Source organism: Trematomus bernacchii, unplaced genomic scaffold (assembly GCF_902827165.1).
Source record: "Trematomus bernacchii unplaced genomic scaffold, fTreBer1.1, whole genome shotgun sequence".
Classification (NCBI taxonomy): domain Eukaryota; kingdom Metazoa; phylum Chordata; class Actinopteri; order Perciformes; family Nototheniidae; genus Trematomus; species Trematomus bernacchii.
The window spans coordinates 13110881-13136387 of record NW_022987803.1 but is presented as its reverse complement, the minus strand read 5'-3'; the positions used below and the strand labels follow the sequence as shown (position 1 = coordinate 13136387).

At 39.9% G+C, this 25507-nt stretch overlaps 1 protein-coding gene across 2 annotated transcripts; it reads right to left on the bottom strand.

Moving 5' to 3' along the window:
- Positions 1-1688: 1688 nt before the first annotated feature.
- dpf3 (D4, zinc and double PHD fingers, family 3) lies at positions 1689-25457 on the bottom strand. 2 transcript variants are annotated; one of them, XM_034150644.1, is made up of 12 exons: positions 25202-25457; positions 16495-16655; positions 15011-15118; positions 10273-10406; positions 10057-10152; positions 9745-9817; positions 9291-9332; positions 7987-8124; positions 7747-7875; positions 4562-4674; positions 3651-3732; positions 1689-3497 (listed from the first exon to the last, which is right to left on the bottom strand). In XM_034150644.1, the coding sequence occupies exons 1-12, from the start codon at positions 25231-25233 to the stop codon at positions 3430-3432; spliced, it is 1176 nt and encodes a 391-aa protein (XP_034006535.1). In that variant the 5' UTR covers positions 25234-25457; the 3' UTR covers positions 1689-3429. The 2 variants fall into 2 exon arrangements, with proteins under 2 accessions (XP_034006535.1, XP_034006536.1); XM_034150645.1 differs by lacking the exon at positions 9291-9332.
- Positions 25458-25507: the final 50 nt, after the last annotated feature.

Here is a 25507-nt window from a genome sequence, read left to right as displayed (position 1 = left end):
ACAACACTTCTCTAAAAAAAGAAAATATATTTTTACACAACTTTAATATTTTTATGTTCTAAATAATTGTATTCAACCAAAGAAATTAGGAAACATTTAATTTTTACTCCACAAAAAAAACATGAAACTAGTTTTCTAAATGATGATGCATTGGTATAATAAATAAACTAGTGTACAGTTGTATTACATGAATTCATTTGTTACAATTTAAAAATCAGTGTTAACCAATTAAGAGGATTAGGGCCACATGAGAACTAAAACATTTTTTTTTCTTTATGTAACATCCCAACATTTATTTCTCATGTGGCCCTAATCCTTTTCCGTATATGAGTTATATCATTTGGACAGAGACCATCAAGAGCTCTATTCTATCCCAATGGCGCCTCCTTGTGGTAATTTGATGTAAGTTCTAACCTAGCGTGGATTGTCAATGGGCGAAGTACAAAACCTTGTAAAGTTCCCACTATTTGATGACATACATGTTAGAAATAACACCTATAATATTATAATATAAAATTCTTTGCTAAAAGCTGACACAATCTGTTTGTTGTCTGCAAATGAAATTCACATGCTTGTAACCGATTATTAAGTTATTTTGTATTCCTGGAGAAAACATCCACACATTATGCTAAAAGGCAAACAGAGAGGCCATATCTTTGGGGAGAATGATGTCCTTTAGATTATATTCGATTCATATCAGATGCAGCCATCTTCCATACAAACACTGAAAGCCTATTTTCAATTTGGATACACAACATTTCAGTTTCCTGGAAATTGATTATTGAACGGGAACAGAAACACTGCAAATAGTATTTCTGTGAATATAACATAAGTGGAATCCAATAGATAACATTAAAAATAAACAGGGTTAATGAAAAAGTATTTATTTCAACACAAAACATGACATTTACTTTAACAAAATACAACACACATGTTGAATCACTGTAGGTGATGGCATCACAAAAAATGACATCTAAGACATTTTTAAAAGGAAGACGCAAAGGGTCATTATACCGCCATGGAGGAGCACAATAAAAACCCTCTGCATATTATTAACATCATGTACTGTATCTATTCTAGCTCATGATTGTCTGTGGAAAAGCAATATCAAATACAAAAACTCACAATAAAAAAAAAACACAAATGCAGATTGTGATATCATATGAAGGCCTGCACACTGTGTGTACTTTAAGGGCTTTATCTGTTAATTTGGAGCTTATTCTTGGTGGTTCCTCTTTTTTTGAATGATTATTAGATTAGTGCTACTTAAACTAGTTCAGTACAAAAAACATAAATTAAATTGATGTGGCATCGAAGATACGTGACCAATTTAACATATCAACTCTTACTCACTTGGTAATACTAATCCAACATGTCTAAAATTACATTACAGTCGTACTGTAACTGCATAAAAACTTTAATAAATTCTTATATAACCTGTTTCACTTCCAGGGCTCACTAGTAAATACTCTGTCCTAAGGACATGTATATGATTCACCACACTGTCTGTTCACAAAAGTCATGAATCAAGGTTTGATAATACACACACAGCCCTGGTTGATTTGAGGCAGTGGTTCCCAAACTGTGAGGTGGGGCCCTCTGGAGGGGCACAGGGGCACTGCAGGGGGTACACATTTAATGTAGCGATCGAAAACCAAAACGTAAATAATTCTCTTCACAGCAAATTATTTTGAAATGACAAACAAAGGTGCAACAGTTTTATTGGCTGTTCACTAAACTCCTCCCCCCAAAAGCAATTGTCCAATCACGGTTAAGCAACTGTTACTGGGTACCTGTAAGGACCATATTGAGTATGTACAAAAATACATGACTCATATGTTTAGGACTATATTAAACTGTTAATATGTTCCAAGATAAACTAAAATTGTCCTACAACCTGTAATCAGAAAAACAAATGCTCATTGTTTTGCGATTAGAAAGAAGCTTGACAGACCGGAAGTAATATTATGCTAATAGAATAGAAAGTTACTCAGGGAGGCGGGGCTTAGTGAAAAGTAAATTGTTTTGCTGTAAAAATAGCTATTAGTTCGTCCTGTGCTTTTCTAAACCAACTGCTGTGGGGGAAAAAAACTATGAATGAGATTGATTCATTTGGGGGGAAAAAGAAATAGCAGTGCTCTGATGCTTTCAAGATTCAGCAACCCAGGTGTATGGAGCAGGTGACAACGTGTACAGTACCTAAAACATGAATAGACTCGACAGAAAGAAATGAATACCTAGTGAGGCTCTGTCAGTCAAATCCAAAATATAAAAAAACATAATCTTAAATTCCCTGTTAATACAGTAGTAGTTGTAGAGTGTAAATACTTTTTGGAAGGAATTGTATTTATATGTATAATTTGAACACCAGTATATAATAGGAACATCTGAGAATATGAAGTTTATGTTGATATGAATACGATTTTAATATATTTCAGGCTCCTCTTTTTATTACTTTGCCGGTATTGTTACCAGTTGATTTAAAATACATGAATTTATGTGTTTTGGTTAAGGGGCCGATGTTTTTATGCTGGCTTCCACAAGGGGGAGATTACATGAAAGGCTTGGGAACCACTGATTTACAGTAACAATGATCTATTTGACAGTAACATTGGACCATTAAAATGAAAAATAAATAATAACATTCCATGCAAAGAAATGCTATAATTTTTGTAAAGTGTCAAATTTAGCACCAGTGTATCCTAGTAACGGCGAGGATACAATAAGCAGACGTGGATTAGAAATGTCACCACGCTCCAACAGGAATGATAGCAGAGGCTGTTTTATCGCCCTGTTTCCTCCCAGCGCAGGATATAAATTTAACAAAGCATGACAAAAACCTGTGAAAGATGGCATAGCTAACATTGAGTCTGTCCAGATATGAAACGGCAAAGTCTAAACACAGGAGAGGAGTAGAGCTGGGAGGAAGAAGTTAAACAAACATCAGTCAAACTCACTGTAGAGCTTGAGCAGAAAGGGAAGCAAGTGACAACAGCTTGAAGCAGAAAAGCCTGCAACAAATCTTCAGAATACAATTTAAATCAGGAGTGAAAACATCCGAGGTTGGTTTAAAATGAGTATTTGTACTGCACAGTATTGGCCGTTATCAATCTTGCTTTGGCTTCTTGCCGTCTGCTGAGTGGTGAGGTAGAGAAATAACCTATAACGGCAAACCTGCAGCTAGCTGATGGTCGAGGTTGCATGTTGATGCCGTTTTTTGAGTGTTGCTCGGCTACATGAGAGGTCAAAGGTCTTCGCGCCTCAGACAGGAAACTGCTCTGAGCCGGCTAATGCACTGGAGTGTGTTTTTTTGATTATATCTGAGAGAAGTGTTTGCTAAAGTGTGGGTTTGTCAAACAGTTAATGTATAGGTACAAATATATATAAATTGTGTGTGTAAGTGTGATTTGAAGAGAATGTTCATGGAAGTTATGCTTCTCCATAGGCGGAGGCCTTGTCTTTTAAAAGGTCCAGACATACGTGACAGCTCCAGCTCCCTGTGAAGAGAGACAGAAGAAAGAGGGTCAATCTTTGTACTACTTGCTCTTTTTCCATTTATAGCCTTTGGTTGTAGCCTCCTTCATATATACAGTACATGACATATATAGTATCAACACGCTGATGTATAATAAAAACTCTGAGAGCCGCACCTTCTGGAGGCTTGGTCATTGGGGGCTTCAGGCAGTACATGTGGTATCCTCTGTCACAGTCATCGCAGAACAGCAGCTGGTCCTGTAAAAGAAGACATATCATCAACTTAACTATATATATTACCTGTAGCATATGTCCAGGCACTACAGGGGGCAGAATATTAAACATTGAACCTGCTTGTAAAGGTTATTCATGTCGGAGTAATAAATCATACCTCTATATATGTGACACGGATAATGTTTTAGCACTTAAAAACATGGGACAGTTAATTAAGCTCCATGGAGGCTTAGCCTTCCGATGTATGCCCAAACTTCTACATCTGTCAAAGAAATGTGTAAATAACATGCAGCAATATGTTGAGTATTTAACTAATTAAGCAAATAGATATTGCCATTAAACTTCTAACCATTAAGACATTTAGAAGAAATCTACACAAACAGAAACATTGTAGACATTTTTTTCTAGAGCTGCTGGTAGTTCTTTTTCACAAATTTGAAAGAAGGCATGTATGGAAGCAAAATAGCCAAAGATATTTTGACCAGTGCATGAAAAACACAATTGTTATACCTTTCTAGTGTTAACATTACTATTGCTTTTTATGTTTACTATTTTTTTACGTCTTTCTGAATTGGAATTATACTAAACTGTGCTACAGCACTCAAATAAACATACTGAATTTGGCTATCGAATGAATTTATGATCAGATTTTTCACTCTTATAAAACCTATGAGACAAAAGTAAAACCCACATCAAGGGTGAGCTATCATCTATAATATCTGATTGGCTTTGACAGGCTGTAGAAAGGTCACAACACTAAAAGGAAAACATGTCAAATTTGGTGCTCTTCAAAGCAAATTCAGAGGGGAATCTAGCCACAGAGGGATATACAAGACTTCGACAGTTTACATACATCGTTCTCTGATGTGCCGCAGAGGCTGCAGGACTTGCACTCTATGCACTGCCACTGGTACGTCCTCACCGCCTGCATCATGTTGTCGGTGAACTGCAGACATGTGGGGTGACCTGCGGAGGGACGAGAGAAGAGTGAAGAAAGAAGGAAGCAAGGGTTGACAAGAGAAGATACACCCATAAACATATGATTCACTTGAGCTGCAACTCGATCTGATTGCCCTTTGTGGAGTATCCATAATGAAAAATAAGGATAAACACACTTTCTTTAAATGTTGTTATGCTTTCCAAATGCTTTAAATTAAAAATACAAGCATCTAATGTGAAAAAAGTCATAAAAAACATGTTATCCCTCATAAAGAAGACTGCTTTGTTTTAATAAGAGCCAGTAGTAAGTGGTGATTGTCTGTAATTGCACCCCATACAGTGTTGAGAGTCTGTGCAGCTGCATGAAAGGTAGCAATAGAAAGCCACACAAGGCAGGTGATTATATGTCTGGAAACAAAACACAAGCCGTGATGTGTGGAGGGGAAAACACAGCCAAGATGTATTTTATCCTCCTCCTCTAAATCCACGTCTGTAACAACATAAAAAGAAGGATGCATGGTATATTTCAAATGCTCTCCTTGTTCACAGTCCTAATCCTGAAGTATTACAGTTAATGCCAGTTTTTTTATAGCATCCACACGTTTTCGCAGTGCTGTAAGCCTCTCTTGGTATCTGTGCTATCAATGGGGTATCAATGAGCCATGAATGAGCCATAATCATGATGAACTGGTTTATATCTGGTCTGGGAAAGCAGCCAGAAACATTGTGCAGCCTGTGATGGGTGAATAAAGAGAAACGGAGTGAAATTTAAAGAAACGGTATAAGCTGCTGTCTGCTTCCCCAAAATAAACTGAGGAATTACTGTCGGAGGGAAATTAGCTGTGGCAGTTTAAAAGATGGACTATCAGCTTAAATGGATAGCAGCAGGCAGAAGAAAAAAACCATTCAACGAAGCGCCAAAAGAAAAGAGCTTGTCCGTGCCGATTGGCTCTTACCTCTCTTAACTACCGGTACCTGTTCTCTTTAGAATATGGAGTGACTCAAGAGTCGTTGTTCATAGCCACATTAACGGCCACATAATTAGGATGTAGTCATGAAGTTTAGTCTATGATCTTGATTATTTTGCACATGTAATTTCAAGTGTAAGAGGATAATTGTTGGTTTTATAAAAATGGGCAGTGAGCAGTGAAATCCTTATGAGCATGTATCCATGATTAGACAACATTTCCATGAAAAAATGCCTTAAGATGAGAAGGAATACACATCCTAGGTCTTCAAAAAGCTCAAAAATAAATCTTCAGATCTTCAAGGCGAGTAGTCCAGTCTTCTCTCAATGAAAATGTGTTGATGTGTTGGACTGCCAGCAGGTCCATGTAGCAAGGAAGTCGTGTCATTAGCTGTCAGTCACAGGATCATCATCATCTGAAAATAATATGTCTTCTATCTCGGCATCTTAAAAGCCATGAAACGCGGAGGCCTCGCTATCGGACGCGCTGCCGAACATTTCCTCTAGAGCACGTTTCTTCCTGCCATCCTTCTTCACTCCTCCTCTTCTTCCAGCTACCATGAAAACATCAGCGTCAGAGCAACACAGACAAGGCCACACACTCTTGCAGCTGTCCTAACAAAAGATTATGGTAGCAATAAAATAGCTCACATCTTGTTGAATTGAATGCGCTTATACTGTGGTTGAGCTGATTCGAGAAATGTTTTTGCTGAGATATCCAGCAGAGGTGGCTTTGGCTAGCGTGGAGGAGAGAAAAAAGAAGAAAAAGAAACAAAAATGCAGCCAATTGTTGTGCTGTAAGGTGATGCGTGAGCAACAAAGGAGTGAATGCATGTCGTCAAAAGGCAGAACTCCTTACTGATGGGCGAGGCAGACATGGAGAGGCATGCAGGATGGAAGCAAGGAGAGGAGCCTAGGAATCAATATTTTTTTTTTGAGGGAATTTGGAAAGAGTCCTAGCAGTTGGCTCTCACTTTTCATGGTCTACACGGCTCATTGACAACCCGTTGAAAAGACACTGTGGCAACATAAAAGCTCAATTCACTGAAAAGCATGGATAAATCAGATCTACCCCATCAGGTTAAGACACACGTTGGTTAAAGATGAATTAAAAACGTTTGACTAAAATTGAATGTGTAAACATTAATGTCAGCTTTCTAATAAGGTATAGTTCATTGGTGTCGTTTCCAAAATATATTTAAAAAAATGAATTGTGTCATTCTTTATCTTAACATTTTAGGCAGTGCCGTTTTAACCAATGAAACAAAAATAAACATTGCTTGGAAGAGAAGAACAGACATGAACAAGATTGTGGATAAAAGGAAGTCAAGTGAAAAAATGAAGTGGGTAGTAGACACAAATTAAAGTATGAGACTAGCAAACAACTCATATCTGAAAATCTCAATTATTTCCCAAAGGTAGAGCTGAGATATTTGGATAAATGCGATTATTCATTGTCCTGCTGAGAGTGAGATGATAAGATCAAAACTATTCTCATACCTGTCCAGTAAAGCTACAGCCAGGAGATGGTTAGCTTAGCTTAGCTTAGCATAGCATAAAGACTGGAAGCAGTGGGAAACAGCTAGCCTATCTCTGTCCAAAAGTAGCTGTCAACCACACCTAAAGCTTACTAAGGTAACAAGTTATATCTTGTTAGATAAATCCATACAAAAACCTCACAAAGACAACAAGGAAATAGTCCAGTACTTAAAAAACACAATTTCCCAATTCATGTTTTGTAAGGACTACACAAACAAGATAAGACGTGTTATTAAGTGACATGTAGAAGTGTTATTAGGCGGACTTTGTTACCTTTGGACACGCTAGCTGCTTCCACCTATTTCTAGTCTTTATGCTAAGCTAAGCTAATAGTCTCCTGGCTTGATCTACCACAAAGACGTGAGAGTGGTATCAATCTTCTTATCTAGCTCTTGTGTATTTCCGAAAATGCCAAACTATTAACTTTGTTGTATTATTAACAGTATTTTCCTTGCTGTCTTATTGAAATCACACCTATGACATTGTTTAAAATCAAATAATTTGATTGGCAGGATATCTACTTTTGGTCTAAATGTAAACAAAGTCCATGAAGCTTTGATGGAAACCCTCGTGTTGAGGATGTTGAGACTCACCGGAGCGTCCACAGTCAGAGCAGGACACCAGCTCCTCGGCCTGGCCCGTCTTCCTGTTGGAGTCCTGGTCGCCCAGGCAGAAGTCACAGTAGTCGTTGGGGATGATGCTGCCGTCTGCAGCCTTCTGAGCTGCAGGCAGGAACAGACACAGGTAAGTTGAAAGAGATGACATTCATTTTCTGACAGCTTGAGGCCATCTGGCTTATCATAAATGTAATATCAAATGAGTCAGCAGCTTACGTTTGTGGTTGTCCGGGCAGTATGGAGGAGACGGGGTCATCTCTGATTCCTTCTCCTCCTCGCCCTCCTCCTCTGCCAGGTGAGTGTGGGTGTAGTGGTAGCTCAGGCCGGGCCGGTTCTTGTAGCGCTTTCCACAGACTACAGATAAAACATTGCAGGTCCATTAGGAACACGACAAATATTGTGCAACGTACTGTAGTGCAGCTACTATAGTGAATGAAGGGTCTGCTAAAAATCAAATATCATCAACGATGTATTTGGAATATGCTGTAACAAATAACTTTCACTCAATGGTATTCATGTGAGATGGTTTGCACTCTTGTTTACATAGGATTTAGGTGAATAAAAATGGGATGTATCTATTAGTTGAGAGAATATATTATTACTGCAGTGACAGAGAGCGAGGAATCATCTGCTACATATTTAATGCCAAAGTAATGTTTTTATATGATAAATAATAAATAAATAAAGCAAGATTAAGGCAGGACACAACATTAACATAAAATCAGGCATTTAACTAAAAGGAAAATCCAAGGACAAATCGATAAGTAATTCCAAAGGAGGTCTAGTGACTAATGGATGTGAGGATAGGAAACAATAGATGTATCTAGTCTAAAAATATATATTTTATTGCGAGCAAACTAACAAAAGGTTTGAGCTTTACAGGAAACATTTTTCCTCCGGTTGCCATGTTGTAAAACTTTGGAAGCATTTTATGTGCTACTAATATGAAAACAGGTATCTACAGTCTAATATTTTAGTAGGTCTAGGGGTCATTGTAAAACGTAATAAACACAGTAGAGATGTAGCCATCATAGAAGTACATTTTCAAACAGTTTCTGCTGCTTGTTTTGCTTCACCCAATTCTGCAGCAATTTCTACCTACGCATTTATATATCGTACCCGAAATCTACATCTAATCTTTGGGTTGAAAACTGACTTTATGAAACATGTTAAACCCCCAGTGTAAACACTTCTACAATGGCTACATCTGCAGATCACAATCACAGCTAGTGCGGCCTTAAAAACATGCATCCCTCAGTTAGACATTAGTAGAGCTGCCTTTTAAAGCATCAAATTGTGCATGCCTTGCAATGAGCAAGCATTAAGGCACGAGGCAAAGCGTTAATGTCATGCAATGCTTGCACTGAGTTCAGGACTAGCATGAAGCATTGAAAGCGTTAGATATCTCAGAGGGATTCACATTCAGTTAGCCATTCCCACACCAGATGCCCATGAGCAAAAAAAAAAAAAAAAAAAGACAGGAGCCCCTAGAAAGACAAGATGGCGACAGGTTCAGATACCTTCTTCAGCCTTTTTTGAGTTATGCTTTTGTTTGTATCTATCTGGAACAGAGAAGACAAAAGCAAACAATAAAGGAAAGACAGAACAAGACAGAAAATGACGATGAGATTCATTTGTTCGAGGCTCAGTCAGCAGTCTGGATTAACAGCAAACTCGTTCTTCATGCTGCAGAGGACAGCTCTTATAGGACACAAGGAGAGGGGGATATCATTGAAGGATGAGAGAAAATAAATTGTCTGCAGGATCTTTTCTGAACATATAAGCTAAGAATTTAAGCAGGCATGTAGAGAAAGGTTTCCTGATATAAAACATCTTAAAGGAGTTATCTTCAGTCTTAGAACATGTGTTTCTCTTTCTATGAGCTTAAGGAGACAATGTGATTCTGATTTTGGGTAAACTAACACGTAAAGCACCGTACAATGTTATTAAGAATGGAGTTTCCTTTTCTCTTACTGTCACAGACGTAAGGTTTGTCCTGGTCTTCAAGGTTAGCGGCTTCTGTCCTCCTGCGACTGGATCCTCTGTTCTGAAAGGAAATACGTCACATGTGAAAATTACAAAGAGCATACTGTATTTCAACGTCATTAAATACACAAAATATGTTTTTATTGTATTTGGAGGAGCAGTCTTTTATGTTGGAAAGATGCTGTCGATATAGTCAAATAGTGTAGAAAGAGCCCTTTTTTCTTTTAATAGATCTTGAGTTGATGAATTGTTGATGAACTAACCCTCTTTTACAGCTCACACAAATGCATGCTGACTCACTTTGCCTCTGTTTCTGTTCTTCCTCTTTGGAGTATCCAGTTCAAAGTCATCTTCATCACCGAGACCGTCTCCGTTTTCCTCTGCCTCCAGAACTCTCTACAGATTAAACACACACACACAGACAGTAAAGGGGCATTTGAAAGTAAATCATGTGAAATGTTTGAAAAGGTGTAAAATAAGGAGATATGGGTAATTATTTTCACAATAATAAAATACCTGTATTTCCAGCATCGTCTCCTCCTCCTTACAGATGTTGTTTTTTTTCTCAATCTGGCTGTCCCCCCTCAGGAGGGCCTCCAAGGCTGTGGCCTCCCCTGGGGGCCCCTCGCGCTTCGGGGCCAGCTCAGCTTCTGAAGTGGCAGAAGAGAAAAAAAAACATTTGAGATGGCAGGTGTGTGTGTGTGTGTGTCCTTCCAAGTGCACATACATTTTAAAGCTCTTTTTACTTCTTGGTATCTTCACTTCGACCTTTTGATCTTAGGGTTTTCTGACCGTATTTAAAAAAATAATAATAATAAAGTTCAATTAGTTACATTTTCTTTAAAGTTACATTTTGCAGAAAGTCCTTCTATAAAAAAAATCTTCAAAAAAATCTTATTTTGGTTGAACAACAATTGACCGAAGTGGTGAACATGTATCAGTATCAATGTGGACAGTGTGCATAGGATGTTAAGGGAGAGTTAGTAACAGTAACACCAGGTGCACAGTAAGAAAAGAGGAAACAATGAGCCAAAACAAACTGCTCATAGGCTTGTATTAGATCTCCAGGATCTGGCTTCTACTTTTTCATTTCCCTAAGATGAACTTGCTGCAGCATTGACTCTCTGTCTTCGTCTTTGAACTCTAAAACCAGGATGACAACAGAATAAAAGTAGGGATTTGATAAGAAAAAAACAGGGAGTGTTTCTTTCCCCTCCTCCTCTTTGTGTGGGTTGACTTGCTGGCACTGACATGACATTTCCTCCCTCCCCTCAGTCCCTAAACCTGCACCCCCTCCCTCCTCTTCTACAGTACTTTTTTCCCCCTCTCCCCCATTTCTCTTCACCCTCCTTCCCCTTCCCTTGACTCTCCAGGGCAATGTTCTGCTTTGCCAGCAAAAAGCTTATGAACGCCCTAAATCCCCATACAGGCAAACATCCATACTTGCTCACACATATCATATTGATCTAGAACCACTGCTGAATTTAAAAGAGCCCTCCACTCTATTTAAAACTGGAGATGTAGGGTTTGAAAGAAGGGCCACTGAGGGCCACTGGAGACCCCATGAATACAAGCAATTACAGTGTGGTGATTTGATTCTAAAGTTTCTAGACCCCCCGTGGTGATAGACAAAGAGGGAGAAATTGTCTCTCTGTACTTTAGGTCACAGCATACCCGGCTAGGATGCAGTTGAGATGGAATAGCTAGCATCCATAGAAACTTCCCCCTATCCATTCATAATCCTTCTTAGTGAACACATCACAAATGTCTCAACCCAAGCATGTAGTAGAAATCATATATTGTAAATGAGCCAAAATCCTCATTGTTATTCCGATATAATGCTTATCATGCTATGACGTAAAATATTTTAGATTATAATGACAAGATTAATACTATTTTATTAAAACAATAACGTGACAAGTTTATATATCGTAACAGCGTAAATATATCTTGTTATAACCTGAAAATATCACATTATAATATTAAAAAACCTTTTGCATTAACAATAAACTTGTTTTATGTCTTGAAACTGAATAGTTTTGCTGCCGTATTCGAGAGAATTGGGGGTCTAAAGGAGGATGCTTTTTAGGTTGCATTATTGGAAATGTGATATCCAGAATCTTTTTGTGCTTGACCGATACGAGGGAGCAAAGTGAGGGTTTAACTTTATTTAAGTACAACACTGGAGTTACCATTTAATGTAAACTGGCAAATGAAATGACACCCCTAACATCAAAAGTACGGTTTAAGAAATATGATTTAAGAAAAACACGAGAAAACAAATATCATGGAAGAGATTAACTTTAACTGCATGCTAATTGCCTTTTGTACATCGAAACATGAATGTCAAGTATCGCAAAACATCGTATGTATTTGCTTGCCTCTATTTTGTAACATGCATCAGATTAAACAGTTTATACAGAGGGAAGAAAAATGGCTGCTAAGGCATGACCACTAACATGTGGAGCCACAACACAAATGCAAGGAGAGGATCTCCCGTACAAAAACCTGGTTATATACTATAACCTCATGACAGAGCCTCTGTGTTTCTTCAAACACACAGAGGCGCCGTTTACACGAGGAGAAAACTGCTTGTATCTGCATAGTTTCGCGTGCGTATAGCCCTATTATTTACACGAGGCCGATAGAAACTGACCCCACAAACGATAACGGGTCCCAAGGTGGATAGATTTGCAAACGAAACGCTCTGGGGGGTCAACCGAGTCCGTGTAATCACCTCTATACGAATATTTCCTGAAAAAATAGCGATAGCCCCACCTCTCCTGCTCACTGCTGTAGCAACTATCAAAAATAGCTGTGTTAATTAAACGCACAAGGGGTTCTTGAATGAAATAATATTATAAAAGGCAAACCAGAATTGTTAACGCCCAATATACTCCTTAAACAAAATAAACAGAGTCAGATTTCATGCATTGATCCATTATCATTATCCTGTTACAAAGGAGGATCTCACCCGGTGTTTGTAGAGAATATCTCTCTTTCTGCACTTTTCTGAGCGGGTCCTCTCCACGAGACGTGCTTCTTGGTCGGTCGATGCAATATCCACAGATTCGGTTTCTTTCAGTTAACTTCCCCGTTGCATTTATCCATATGCTGAGGAAATGACTATATCCCGCTGAATACCAGCAATCGCCACACACACTTCCTCCTGTCAGTAGCTACTGCTAGTGCTACTGCTACTGACCATGCTACAGATATTAGTGCAAAATATACAGCTCCTCTACCACAACCATCAACAACAAGTGGACATGGAGAATTACATGAACTACATGTTGCTAAATACACCGCGGGGCATGAACAGAAGGGTAGCCATGGCAACATTGCGGCGGGGCTGCTGGGCTGCCCTTCTTCGCTGCTTTTGGTGTATTTTGGCGAAAGTTACAGCGCCACTTACAGTCCCGGCATATGTACTACAGCGTTTCCAGCGGCCTCGTTTGAACAGACACGTTAAATGAAACGAATGCATGTGAACGGAAGACTTTTTTGAATACGCATACTGTGCATAAACGCAAACGTTCCCGTGTGAGCGGGGCCAGAGACAAACCTCTCGGCTCAGGAAGCATTAAATAAACAAACCACGTGCCAAACCCGGCCCGTTTTTTTTTGCTTTTCCACTAGGGGTAGTTCCGGCTCAGGGCTACTTTTTCACCGTTTTTCTGGCCCTCCAAAATCGAGGTTCTTACCGGGCCAACAACCGGGCTGAATTTGCTAAACTAGTGATGTAAACACTCTCGACTGCTGAAATGTCAGAGAGAATCGCTGGCAAGGGGGCTACAACTACAACAAAATGAATATATTTTACCGTGATTTAATTGTAATACACATTTCAAAATGATGCCAAAGTAACAACATATACCGGTTAGTAAAAACCATGAATGAATGCTTTGACAAGTCTGTAGACAGACGGCAGGCGAAAAACCTTTTAAAATGCGTGTTTTCTGAATGGAGATTGGCTAAGCTAACGTTGTATATGCTCCGACCGTCCACACTCACAACAACGGCCTATACAGACATAAATAAACCAGCGACTGTATTCACCATGACACAGACAGTCTGTGGTTTGTACTTGTTTAACTTTTGTCTAGTTTCTGAACAGATATGAGGAGCTGTGGCTCTGAGTGCTAACAGCTAACGGCTGATGTTGGTTTTGTGGTTCGCATTGAAGATGACGTCACGGCTCCGCCTACACTGCGTTACTATAGTTACTGCCCCAGCTACTAAACTGTAATGGAAACGCAGCATAAAGTGAGCCTGGCCTACCAAGGCCTAACTATACCGTACTAAGCCGTGCGAGGCCCTGCAGTGGAAATGCGCCATTACATTCCTCTGTTGTGTTATGAAAGATATCTGGGCCAAACAGCAGAAATGGATCTCTGACAAACAAAACTGAAGACTTTTGCTGTTCACACTGCAATTGCTTTGTTTCCCTTGTTTTAGTTGGTTCATTTTTGGGAGTTTCTTCTCTTATTTTCCACCCAAAATGCCTCTTCTGCTTAAAGCTGAATGCCTCTTGGTTGAACGCTCTTGAGTATTAAATTGCGTCTGCAAAACAGCGTGTTGGAAACAATAAATGTGGCAAAGCCGAAACAAAGACTCGCCTTTATTTCTCCCCCTTATCAGGTTCCTGGGGCATTCCTCTGCTAAAATCTCCTATAACACACACACACACATATATGCATGGATACACACACACACATGAAAAAATGCTCTCACTTCCACCTCATAAGACTCACTTACATTCTAATGCCTCATGGTCAAATGATTATAGAGGCCCAGTGAGGGTGCTTCTGTGCTGCAACGGAGAGCGAGAGTCATGTGTGGGGGTGTGTGTGTGCTTATGTGTGTGTGTACTGCCAGAGAACAGTGAGAGGAGGCATTGATTCAGGGGAGAGAATGAACCTGGAGACCTGGCGAGAGAGACGGGCTAACCAGAGCCAGATGGTCAGATAGCGAACATTAAGGCCGCTGAGCACGCCTAAAGATGTCTGCAGCCACAAAAGAGCACAAAGATCAGAAACACAGCCTACATGTAAGTGACGGTAGAGTGTGTGAAAAAGGAGTGGATGCACCAAAAGGCTTTCATTGTCCAATTGTGGGTCGATACTTCTGCGGATATGGCATTCACTGCGCTTGCATATCAATTTGCTACATGGCAGTGTGTGTGTGTGTGTGTGTGTGTGTGTGTGTGTGTGTGTGTGTGTGTGTGTGTGTGTGTGTGTGTTGTTTATCTTACCTAGTCGAAGCTCACATAGGCGGAGCTGGGGATCTAGGGGAGGGTGGAGTCGCCTCTTCTTTCTCCAGCAACGAGCAGGGTAGGTATACATCTGTCCTGCTGCCTGGCCTGGACACACACACACACCAACACACATTAATTAATATATAAAGACACACACACATGCAGAGACAGGCGCACAGGAAGAATTTTTACAACCATTGGCAGGCCTACAATTTTAACAAAACTTTCATTGAGACCCCGTCATACACACACATAAACAAACACACATAAACAAACACACATAAACAAACACACACACACACACACACACACACACACACACACACACACACACACACACACACACACACACACACACACACACACACACACACACACACACACACACACACACACACACACACACACCACACACAACACACACACACACAACACACACACACACACACACACACACACACACACACTCAACTAGTCTTGTTTTCCTGACATTTAATATGTCCCGCTTTCAGTGCTCAGGCTAATGGTGCACATATTTAGAACAATCTCTTAAACAGACATATCAGTGTAGAGGACGGTTACATTTAGTTTTACTCTAATAAATAAAGAATCAGACTTCTTGTGCTTGATTTAAATATGTTGGTATTTCTGTGTCAAATCATATTCTACCGTTAGTCAGTAGAAGTGATTTAAGCTTCTTTATTTTCTGTCAGCATGAGCAGAAAAAAAAGAAGAGGGAGGGGGAGGGATAAACCCAGAATAAATGCATATAATGCGAGTTAGGTCCGCCACAAAGTATAGGGTGTGGCCTAAGGGCTTTGCATATGAGATGGAGAACAGGCTATTTGTATCCAGCTCTCGGTAAAGGGCAGATTGTTGCCTTTGGTTGAGCAGGCAGCCCAGATGTATAATCTGACAGCATCTCTCAGGATAAAGCAGCAAGTGGTAACTCATGTAATATACAAAAGAGGGGTTGATTTGCCTTTTTATTGAGGTTAGACATCATATCAGATCAATTAAATCCTTTCAATCCATCTATATTTATGCGTATTTGCCTTTCCTGCTGAGAGTCTGATGAGAAGATTTATACCACTCTTTGTCATTCAAAGTACACTCAGCAGACAGTTAGCCTAGCTTAGCATAAAGACTGGGGGAAACTCTGTTTATAAATTAGATATTAGAAAGGACTTCTACTTGTTTGCCTGGTGGCCAAAGTTGAATGTCTCCAAAATAGTTTGACACATGGATTAAACAAGCATAGGTTCAAGCTTCCCATTGTTTTCGTTCTCTATGCTAAGATAAGCTTACTAGCTGTCTATACATAGTTAGCGTACAGATATGAGAGCAGTATCTATTTCCTCATCAAACACTCTGGAAGAAAGTGACAAGCATATTACTCCAAATGTCAAACTGTTGTTTATATATTTGGAGCTACAGTGTATCAGTAGCATCATTTGTTCAGTTTAGATGGCGTTTCGCACCTGGCTGGCGCTGGCACTTTTCCATCCAGATGTAGCAGTTGTTTTGCGCCACACCAGTCTGGGAGTCCAGGAAGGGCATGCGCACGCTGCGTTCAGCGCAGAGACGGGCATTGTAGCTGCGACAGTGTTCGATAGCCTCCCTATAGAACTGGTCACCAAGCCTGAACACAGACAAACAGACAAAAGGAGAACGTGGAAGGTTATCAGTCAGATTGAAACACAAACAGGCTTTTATTCATTTACTTTTACATTAACTGCCCCATTCTTTTAACATTGGACTCAAGTTACCCACAGGTAACATTATAGTCCTATGTCTGCCATGGATTTAAGCTATTTGCAGCACACAGCTTCGATTTCTGCTTGCTATAAACCGAGTCATCACTGCTTTTAAAGTCCTATCACCTAAATGCTAACGTTTTTTGGATGTTAAATGGTAATAACATGTGCTGGAAGGCTGATGATTTCTTAGTTCTGCAAATCAAGGGCCTGTTCTTTCCAGCTTAACTTTAGCTAAATACAACGTGCCCATACCTCACTTCGTATTTTGGCTCAGTTTGTTGTGTAAAGTCTGGATTTGCTGCAGAAATCAGACGAAGCATGAAGTTGAAAAGGAACATTTACGAGAGCTGGCTGGATAAGAATAAGAAGAAATGTCTCATCCTATCAAATTGATGGATAAGTGTGTGAGATCGAATTCCACACAGCAGATGGGCTACACACACACACACACACACACACACACACACACACACACACACACACACACACACACACACACACACACACACACACACACACACACACACACACACACACACACACACACACACACACACACACACACACACACACACACACACACACACACACACACACACACACACACACACACACACACACACACACACACACACATAAATCAGGATTAGAGCCATCAATAACCTCCACTGTCTAGAGGGAAGATTTCTGCAGCTAAGATCATTAGCGACAGACAGGAAAATAACAAGATTAGCTCACATTTGCTAAAAATAAAATATCAACCTTGAGAGAGTAATTCTTCATATAATTACAGAGCTAAAATTCTGAGAGGAAGATAGAGGAAAGATAGTTTTAATGGGATGATCTAAACCATAGCCAGCATGGGCCCGCATGTCTTAGCTCTAGATTTAAAAAACAAGTCAACCATCTTTTGGCACAGTTTACTGTTTAGTTTTCCAAATGAGACATAACATACCATTTGCAGTTAATATCTCCTAAGTATGGTTTAAAGACGTCATTCTCTATAAGGGACTATGAGTTCTGATAAAGAAAAGTTGAAGAAAAGAAGAAGAATGGCACTAGTTTCTCTGTCGGGGGTTTACCCGACCCAGAAGGATCTTGCCTGTCTTTCTATTTCTGTGCATCCATCTATCTTCCTGCCAGTCACCCTGGTGTCTGTCTGACTGTCTGTCTGACTGGCCGAGCACAGATATGTAAAGAATTCCAAGCTGGACAAAGACCAGAGGTCTGGTCGAAGTGACTCTCACAAAGATGTGCAGTGTTTGGAGGTGGAGGGGGCGGAGGGTGCGTGGAGAAAGATAGGGGAGGAAGGGAGGGAGGGAGAAGGGTGAGGGGTTGGAGTGAGCAGCAGCAGGGAGAGAACCAGGTAAAATGGAGAAACAGGGAGCACTTAGATTAGAAGACAGGTATGGAGAAGGGGGCCTAACATGAAAAGAGGAAATTCAAATGTCAAAAGGCAACAAAAGTAGGATATAGAGCGCAAAACAAATATATTCTATCTCTAGAGGGAGAACACTGATTTATTGAACGGACTCCTAAGTGAAATCATGACTTCCTTATTAGTGGCAATAGAAGACATGTTTGCTTTAACTAATCATCAACAACACCATCAGCGTCTTGATTGGTTCCACATAAACTTCCCTTAACAATGCAATTCTGTTTGCCTCTAAGTGGCAAAGCCCCTTTCACAATAAAAGCCCTAGACATATACATTACATCCCTGCCTACCAGAGAGCATTCCTCATTCACGACTTGAAAGCACTAGAGGGGGAAAGGTTTAAAATAAAAATCAGTTTCCACTTCGAATATTATAACAAACTTATTTATTTACTTATATTAAGCTAAACCATTTTGACCAAGTGTGGCTTTGTTTAGTCTGTTTCAATATGGGTTAATGGTTCAAACTTCAATCGGAGTCTCGGAAAAAATATGTTTCAAAACGTAATTGAGAATGCGATTTAGTTGTATGGGACTATCATTTTGTAGGAGACAGCGTTGAAGAAACATATATAGAGCTAACAACTTATATTCTATTTTATGAGGGAGAAAATAAGTTATTTAACATGCTCCTTAGTGAAATCCTGATTTCATTTTATCTAAAAAAATTAACAATTGAACAGATGATAATGGCTCTAAAATATGCTGATAAGTGATCACATGTGGCTGACAATAATCTGGTCCAGCTATTGGGATATTCAGCCAGTTGAGAATCCAGGAAACCACTGCTACTGGATGAGAAAGATTCAGCCATGCAACCTCTCCTAAAATCCCCAAATTGTTGTTTTTACAGCAGCACAGCAAAAAGGAAAACCTGTATAGAGGCTTTGTGTTCACCTTCAGTGCCACAGTTTATGTATAACGTCTGGACTTGAACACATGTGGCGTCTGATGGCTGTGGTTTGTGTCAGGAGACTTACAGAAACGAGGAAGGCAGCTGTTTTTTTTTTGGGCGACACGTGTTTTTACTGTATGACCAAGCGGCAGGCGTAGCGATCAAGTCAAATCCAAATGTCCAGAAGAGACTTCCTGTCACATAACTCACATTCCCAGAGGTGGAGCGTTATCTCTGCTTTCACTATTTGTTTCCTGAGCTGAAGTGTGTGTGTGTGCGTGAGTTGACCTACAGGCATCTGTCTTCCCAACTTTTCTCCCTCACTCTTCCTCCCTGTGTCATCCCACATATATTTCTGTCCCATTTCCAGCTACAAAGCGTCTGTGTAACGTCCCTGGGCGGCTTGATAAACTCTTACATAAACAAGCGTTCGTGTCTGCTCCTTTGACTGCATTTGTCTCAGAGTTGTACTGTGTTCATGTGTTGGGCTAAGTGAGCTTGTGTGTGTATCTGCCTTTCCCAACCCGCGGACCAGATTGAACCATCAGAGATTGTACTGTCCTCCTGTTTGTACCCATTAGTCCACTGTATGGCTGATCCGAGTGATGGAGCTTATGTAAGTGGAGGTTTGCATGTCGTGGAACACATTCCTCTTGGTCAACAACTTCCTGGATACTGATGGAATCTGCAGTTACTGTGTGTGTGTGTGTGTGTGTGTGTGTGTGTGTGTGTGTGTGTGTGTGTGTGTGTGTGTGTGTGTGTGTGTGTGTGTGTGTGTGTGTGTGTGTGTGTGTGTGTGTGTGTGTGTGTGTGTGTGTGTTTATACCACTGTGATTGTCTCAATTGCTCCCATACTAGCACAGAGGAGTGCTTTGTTTGTGAGTCTTTCAATGTTTCTAGGTAAAAGCTCATGGACATTATACATATTCAAACTTACATTTAATCCTTATATAGCTCTATTAATCAGACAGCACAGCATATTCTCTTTCTCATTGCTGAATACCATCATTTATTAGTAAAACTCATCAGTAGCATATTAAATCTCTGACATACCTTTGTTTTTCCTTCCTATTTTCCACAACAGACTGTATAAAACTTGACGTAGCCTACAGATTTAAAAAACAAAAAAAACAATGCAGAAAACCCTTGAATTTAAAGCTAGCAACAGCTAGCAACAACAACAACAATAGTGTAGTTTTGAGTAAAATACAAAACTAAGCAGGGTATAGGATGTGCCTACCTTGTGATTGATTGATTGACTATATTACCAATCAATCAAGATAGAGGCTTAACGATGCATATCCCTTCCCCCATTGTCTTGACTAAATATGGTAATTTCGTGCTCCAAAAAAACAAAATGTCGACGGCCAAAATGCCAAACTGGAGGCTTCAAAAATAGGCGTAGTGTCTTCATCCACTTCTTAAATACAGTCTATAGTTTTGACAAGTTCTGAAGTGACTGATCTGATGTGACACATTTTAGTCAAGGCTGTAAAATAGTGATACCATTTTAGGCCTGAAACGATTAAATGAACAACATTTCAACAGCAACAACTTTCGGAAAAATTATTCAAACCAAAAATGCCAAACATTCCCCGATTGCTGTTTCTCTACACTGTGAGTTTTGTTGTCTTTAATCTACCATTTATGCCATGTATACAAACTATTTGTGTAGTTTTAGACTGTTAAACAATCAATTTTAACAAATGAAGTTGATCATAATAGAAATGTTTCCCTATGTTTTGACATTTTGCAAACCATAAAACCCTTCTGATTAATTAAAGATGGAACAATGCTGTTGTTTTTCTTTATTGGGTTAGAGCAAAATAACAAAACACCCATTTTGCTCGAGGCAGGAGGTGTTTTGTCAGTCTTGTCTCAGTTTACTATCATACTTTTGTCAATCATTTTAATGAGCTCTCTGCTTTGAAGCAGCATCTCGCTGATGGCTGAGGTTAACGCATCCACCAGAGACAGACAGAGGCGACATATACAGAATTGTAAGATCAAGAACATATTTTATTAATTATAACGAGAAATACAATTGAATGTCTTCGACTATTAGATGTTTATAGCAAAAACTGGAACATAAAAGTAAAATACTCACATCAGTCTCTGCATGGTGATCGGCTTAAGGTTTTACGCTGGATTTCACTCGAAAAGATGAAACCCCTGATTAGATTTACAGGTCTGACATTGCTTTTAGTTAGAGCGTGCGTGTGTGTGTGTGTGTGTGCTGGCATTGTTGCTAAAGTGTGTGTAGTAAGGTAGGTTTGAGTTATTGCTCTGTCTTTGTAATTATAAGAAGTTACTTTGACATTTAGAGGAGTTGCTATGATTTATAACTTGGGTTAAAACTATTATATTGATTACATGAGAGAAGTACTTAAGACTTGTTCAATGTAGGTACCGTTAAATAGACATTCATAACACTAGTTCTTTAATTAATTGAGAACAAAACAGTTTAAGCCTCTCTCTCTGACATACATAAACCCAAATTAAAATGTCATTGCATTTTATACCATTCAGTTTAATATACTTTACTGTCTTCTAATGTCTACTAATACTTCACAAACTCTGGCGGACTTCAAAAAGAGGCCTGGTATGTAGCTCTGGCCTATTCCAACCTTTAAAACCAAAACAGGCTGTTGAAAGCACAAGAAAAGTGGGGATTTATTTAAGATTTCTATGTAATTTGCAGAGACAACTTTTGATTAATATTAACTTATACTAATGTAGAAGCCATTCTTGGAGTAGTAGTATTTAATTTTTTTATTAAATTGTGTTTTTGCACTACTTGCAGGTAATTACCTTTAATGCATGTGATAATGTACAAAATATACGGTGCCTTTGACATAGAGCCATTGATATATACAGAACAAAACATCCCACTGATGAGCTGACCTATATGACTTGACATGTACAACATTTCTCATCATAAGCTTTATAAATATTTTTTGCATGACCTCATTCAGCTCACTGAATCGGACACAAACATCAGACAGATCTTTCTCATAACACACATAACAGTGTCTTAGAGGAAGACTTTAAACACAGCTCCTAATGTCAGGGAATGGTGGGGGTTTATCAAAGATAAGATATAGGCAGAAAGGAAATCCACTTTTGGATAGGTAAGAGGCCCCAAAGGGCAGGGTAAAAGCATGTGGGCACTGACAGGCGTCTTTGTGGCACTTTGTAGGCCGAGCAGCGGGGCAAAGCAGTGAGGAGGGGGCGAGGAAGAGGAGGAGGATGAGGAGGAGCCAAGGAGGCTGAAGTGGAGGGAAGAGGAGGGGTCATATATGTCCCCGGGCACACGTGTTCCCTTTCAAACCCTGTCACACTCATTTTCTCTCTAACACGCGGATGTGTGTACGCACGGGCGCACTCCCACACACACAAACACATATACACTCACACACACACACACACACACTTGCCCGTGCACAAACAGACATACAAAGGGGAATGAAAGGGAAAGGTGCAGTGTGCAGAGGGGGGGGGGGAGCAGAGCGGAAAAGGGTGTTGCAAAGGGGAAACCCTGATTCAGATTTTCTATGTGGAGAAAAAGATACATTTATATGTAATTTCTCCTCCTAGAAAACACCCATACCAAAACAATCCATAAAGAGAGGGAACATGTGCCTGAACCATATGCAGGGAAGAAAAAAAAAATCAATCACTGCATGGAGCTTTGTATTAAAAAAAAAAGAAAAAAGAAGGGTTTCTAGATTTAATTCCCTATGCCTGGAAATCATTCCCGGACATTCCCATTCCCGGGCTTGCATAGACAAAGGCCAGAGTTTGCTGAGGGTGTAGTATAAATGTATGCAGTAAATGCAGCCAGACAGACGACCCCGCCGCCCCCCCCTCAAATCCTCCATCACTCACTCACAGTCCCTCTCACGCAAATTGGGGGAGGGGTGACCTGCTATACAAGCGCCAACGCATGCAACAAACACACATAATAAAAACACAACCTTACACGCTGACCTCCCCCCCCGCCCACACACCACCTCCTTTACATTTCCCCAGCCAAAGCAACCGTCCACCTGAGCTCAACACTAATCCCAACCAATGTTATAAAAAGAGGGTAAAAGGACACAAGACATCCATAAAGACACTTTTTTTCTCCTATGAATTATATCACTCCTTTCAATATTTCATGTCATCTCTTCATGACGTCCCATCCAACACGGCCACCCAGCCAGGGAGAGGTCATTATAAAATACATGTTTAAATAAATCAAGCTAATATGCACTGCTTAACATGCCAGACGTATTGACTGCAAGCTCATGATGGTTCTTATTCATCTTTCATAGCAGGCAAGGACATTATCACGTCCTTATTGACTGCAAATGATTTGCCATTCACTTCCTGGGGAATGATGAGAAGGTGGGCACATTGTTTCTGACAGACAGGGGGCTCAAGCAACTGCCTGAAAACTACACTACAACTATATTTCCCAGGGTCATAACTCACATGTTACTTGATATTAGCTTTTCCACTCCTGCTCGGCACTCTTTTTCTTCTTCTTCTTCTATGCTATAGTCTTAAATGTTGCCTCAAAGCTAAACATTGTTTGCCCTTAAGCAGTTTTTGGAGGGGTGGTGGTGGTGGTGGTGGTGGGGGGTTTGTCTAAGAAGGTACTGCTATATACGAAGGGCAGATGGGGTTTCCCTTCCTCCATCTGTCTGTCTGTCTTTACATGTACCTCTCTCAACAGATGGACCCAGGAGAATTCTGGGACGCTCCTAATCTGCTGTTCTGCATGCACAACTGCAGACACACACAACACCCATATACCTTCATACACAACTCTAATCTGTTTCAGTAGAACACAGCAGATTAAAGCATTTTATCCCCAAGTGCTGGTACAGTAGGATCCTTTCTGTAATGAATAGTTGTCAACAAAGAGATCTTCAAAACAAGAGCATATCTGTACTTGACAAACATTCCATGCTCCTTTCCTCTTCCTCTGAATATGAATACTGAAAATGTTATTCGGCACATTTATGGTTAGGTGGAAAAAAAGACTGATGGTTAAAAAGATGTCACCATTACAAAATGGTCTGAAGTGAAAGCAAAGATGTGATATTTTCCACACTTATCTCCACCCTCAGGAAAAAATGACATTGGCTCTTGCACAACAGATTATGGGATAACTGTCTAACTGTCTGCTGCACATTCCAGTGACCAGTGGTAAACATCTGCTGTCAGCCAGCACTGCAGGAAGACAGACATGCATTCAGTGATAAAGACTAGGCTGAAAGTTATAAGTGCACTTAAAGCAGGTCAGATATAAAGGGGTCATCCTTATTATGGTTCAGAAATGACTACCTCATATTATATTGATAATTTACTGTGAAATAAGGTAAAACAAAAATCCCAATTTTTCAATTTATTGCATATATTCAAAAAAATAGCATAACAATTGCTGCTTAATTCCACAAATCAGAACATTAACTAGCAGATTCTAAAGATCAGACATTGGCAGTTTAAAAATGGAACTTCAGGGAAAATGCACGCCCCCTAAATCTGTAATACATCCCAGCCTTCTTCTCCAAGCATGAAAGGAGGTCAATACTGTATAATAACATATTATAATCCGCGATCCCATTGTTTACATGCATGTAGCATCCGCAGCAAAAACCCGAGCCGCGAGGCTAGCCAGAGTCGCCCTACAATGTCCGCTTTGTGACATTTAGTTGCCTTAAATTATCCATGCAAATTCTCCCATCTACCACTGACAAAGAAGCCTTCCATGCAAACTTCTGTCAACCGTGTTCGATAAACTGAATGTGCACGATGGCAACTTTCTGTCCTAGTAAAACAAGAGACAGATATAGTGCGGACATTTACGCGCGGGTTGGAGATGTTTTATCTGCAGTTTGTGCACGAGTGCATGCTTTTATATTACACAACACAGCAAGAAGGCAACGGTACCTGCAGATAACACACGGAGACTGTCCGAGTCCGTGGCGAAAGTGTTAATTTTGAAGCTCCTAATCAAACGCGCGTTTAACCCTGTATAGATCAATCATTACATGTAATCCAACTGTACGATGGTTGTATTTAGAAAACCCTGAATGTACTTACGATTTTAGAGGATTATGAATGGCAGTCGCCATTTTTCCTGCAGGACTGTAACGTAATATTCCAAATCTCGGTGTAGTTTGGGACCCTTGTGAAAAAAACACAACAGCCAATGCGGTCCTGGGCACTGTGTGCTCCCTACCAATACAAGTCCAGCATCAAGACGTTAGGCGTGGCCTCAGAGATATCTGTCAACATTCATGTCCAAGTCTTTAGAGTAGTAATCATATCATGAAAATAAAGGCATTTGTGTTTATTTTTAGTGAACATATCACAATTGGAAATAAGGATCAAACATTATTGAGCTAT

Coding starts and splice junctions, on each gene's coding strand:
- dpf3 (XM_034150644.1), bottom strand. CDS start 25,233: ATGGCGACTGCCATTCATAATCCTCTAAAATC. Junction 10,153..10,272: donor AGACGATGCTGGAAATACAG/GTATTTTATTAT, acceptor TTTAATCTGTAG/AGAGTTCTGGAGGCAGAGGA. Junction 3,733..4,561: donor GCGGCACATCAGAGAACGAT/GTATGTAAACTG, acceptor CTTCTTTTACAG/GACCAGCTGCTGTTCTGCGA.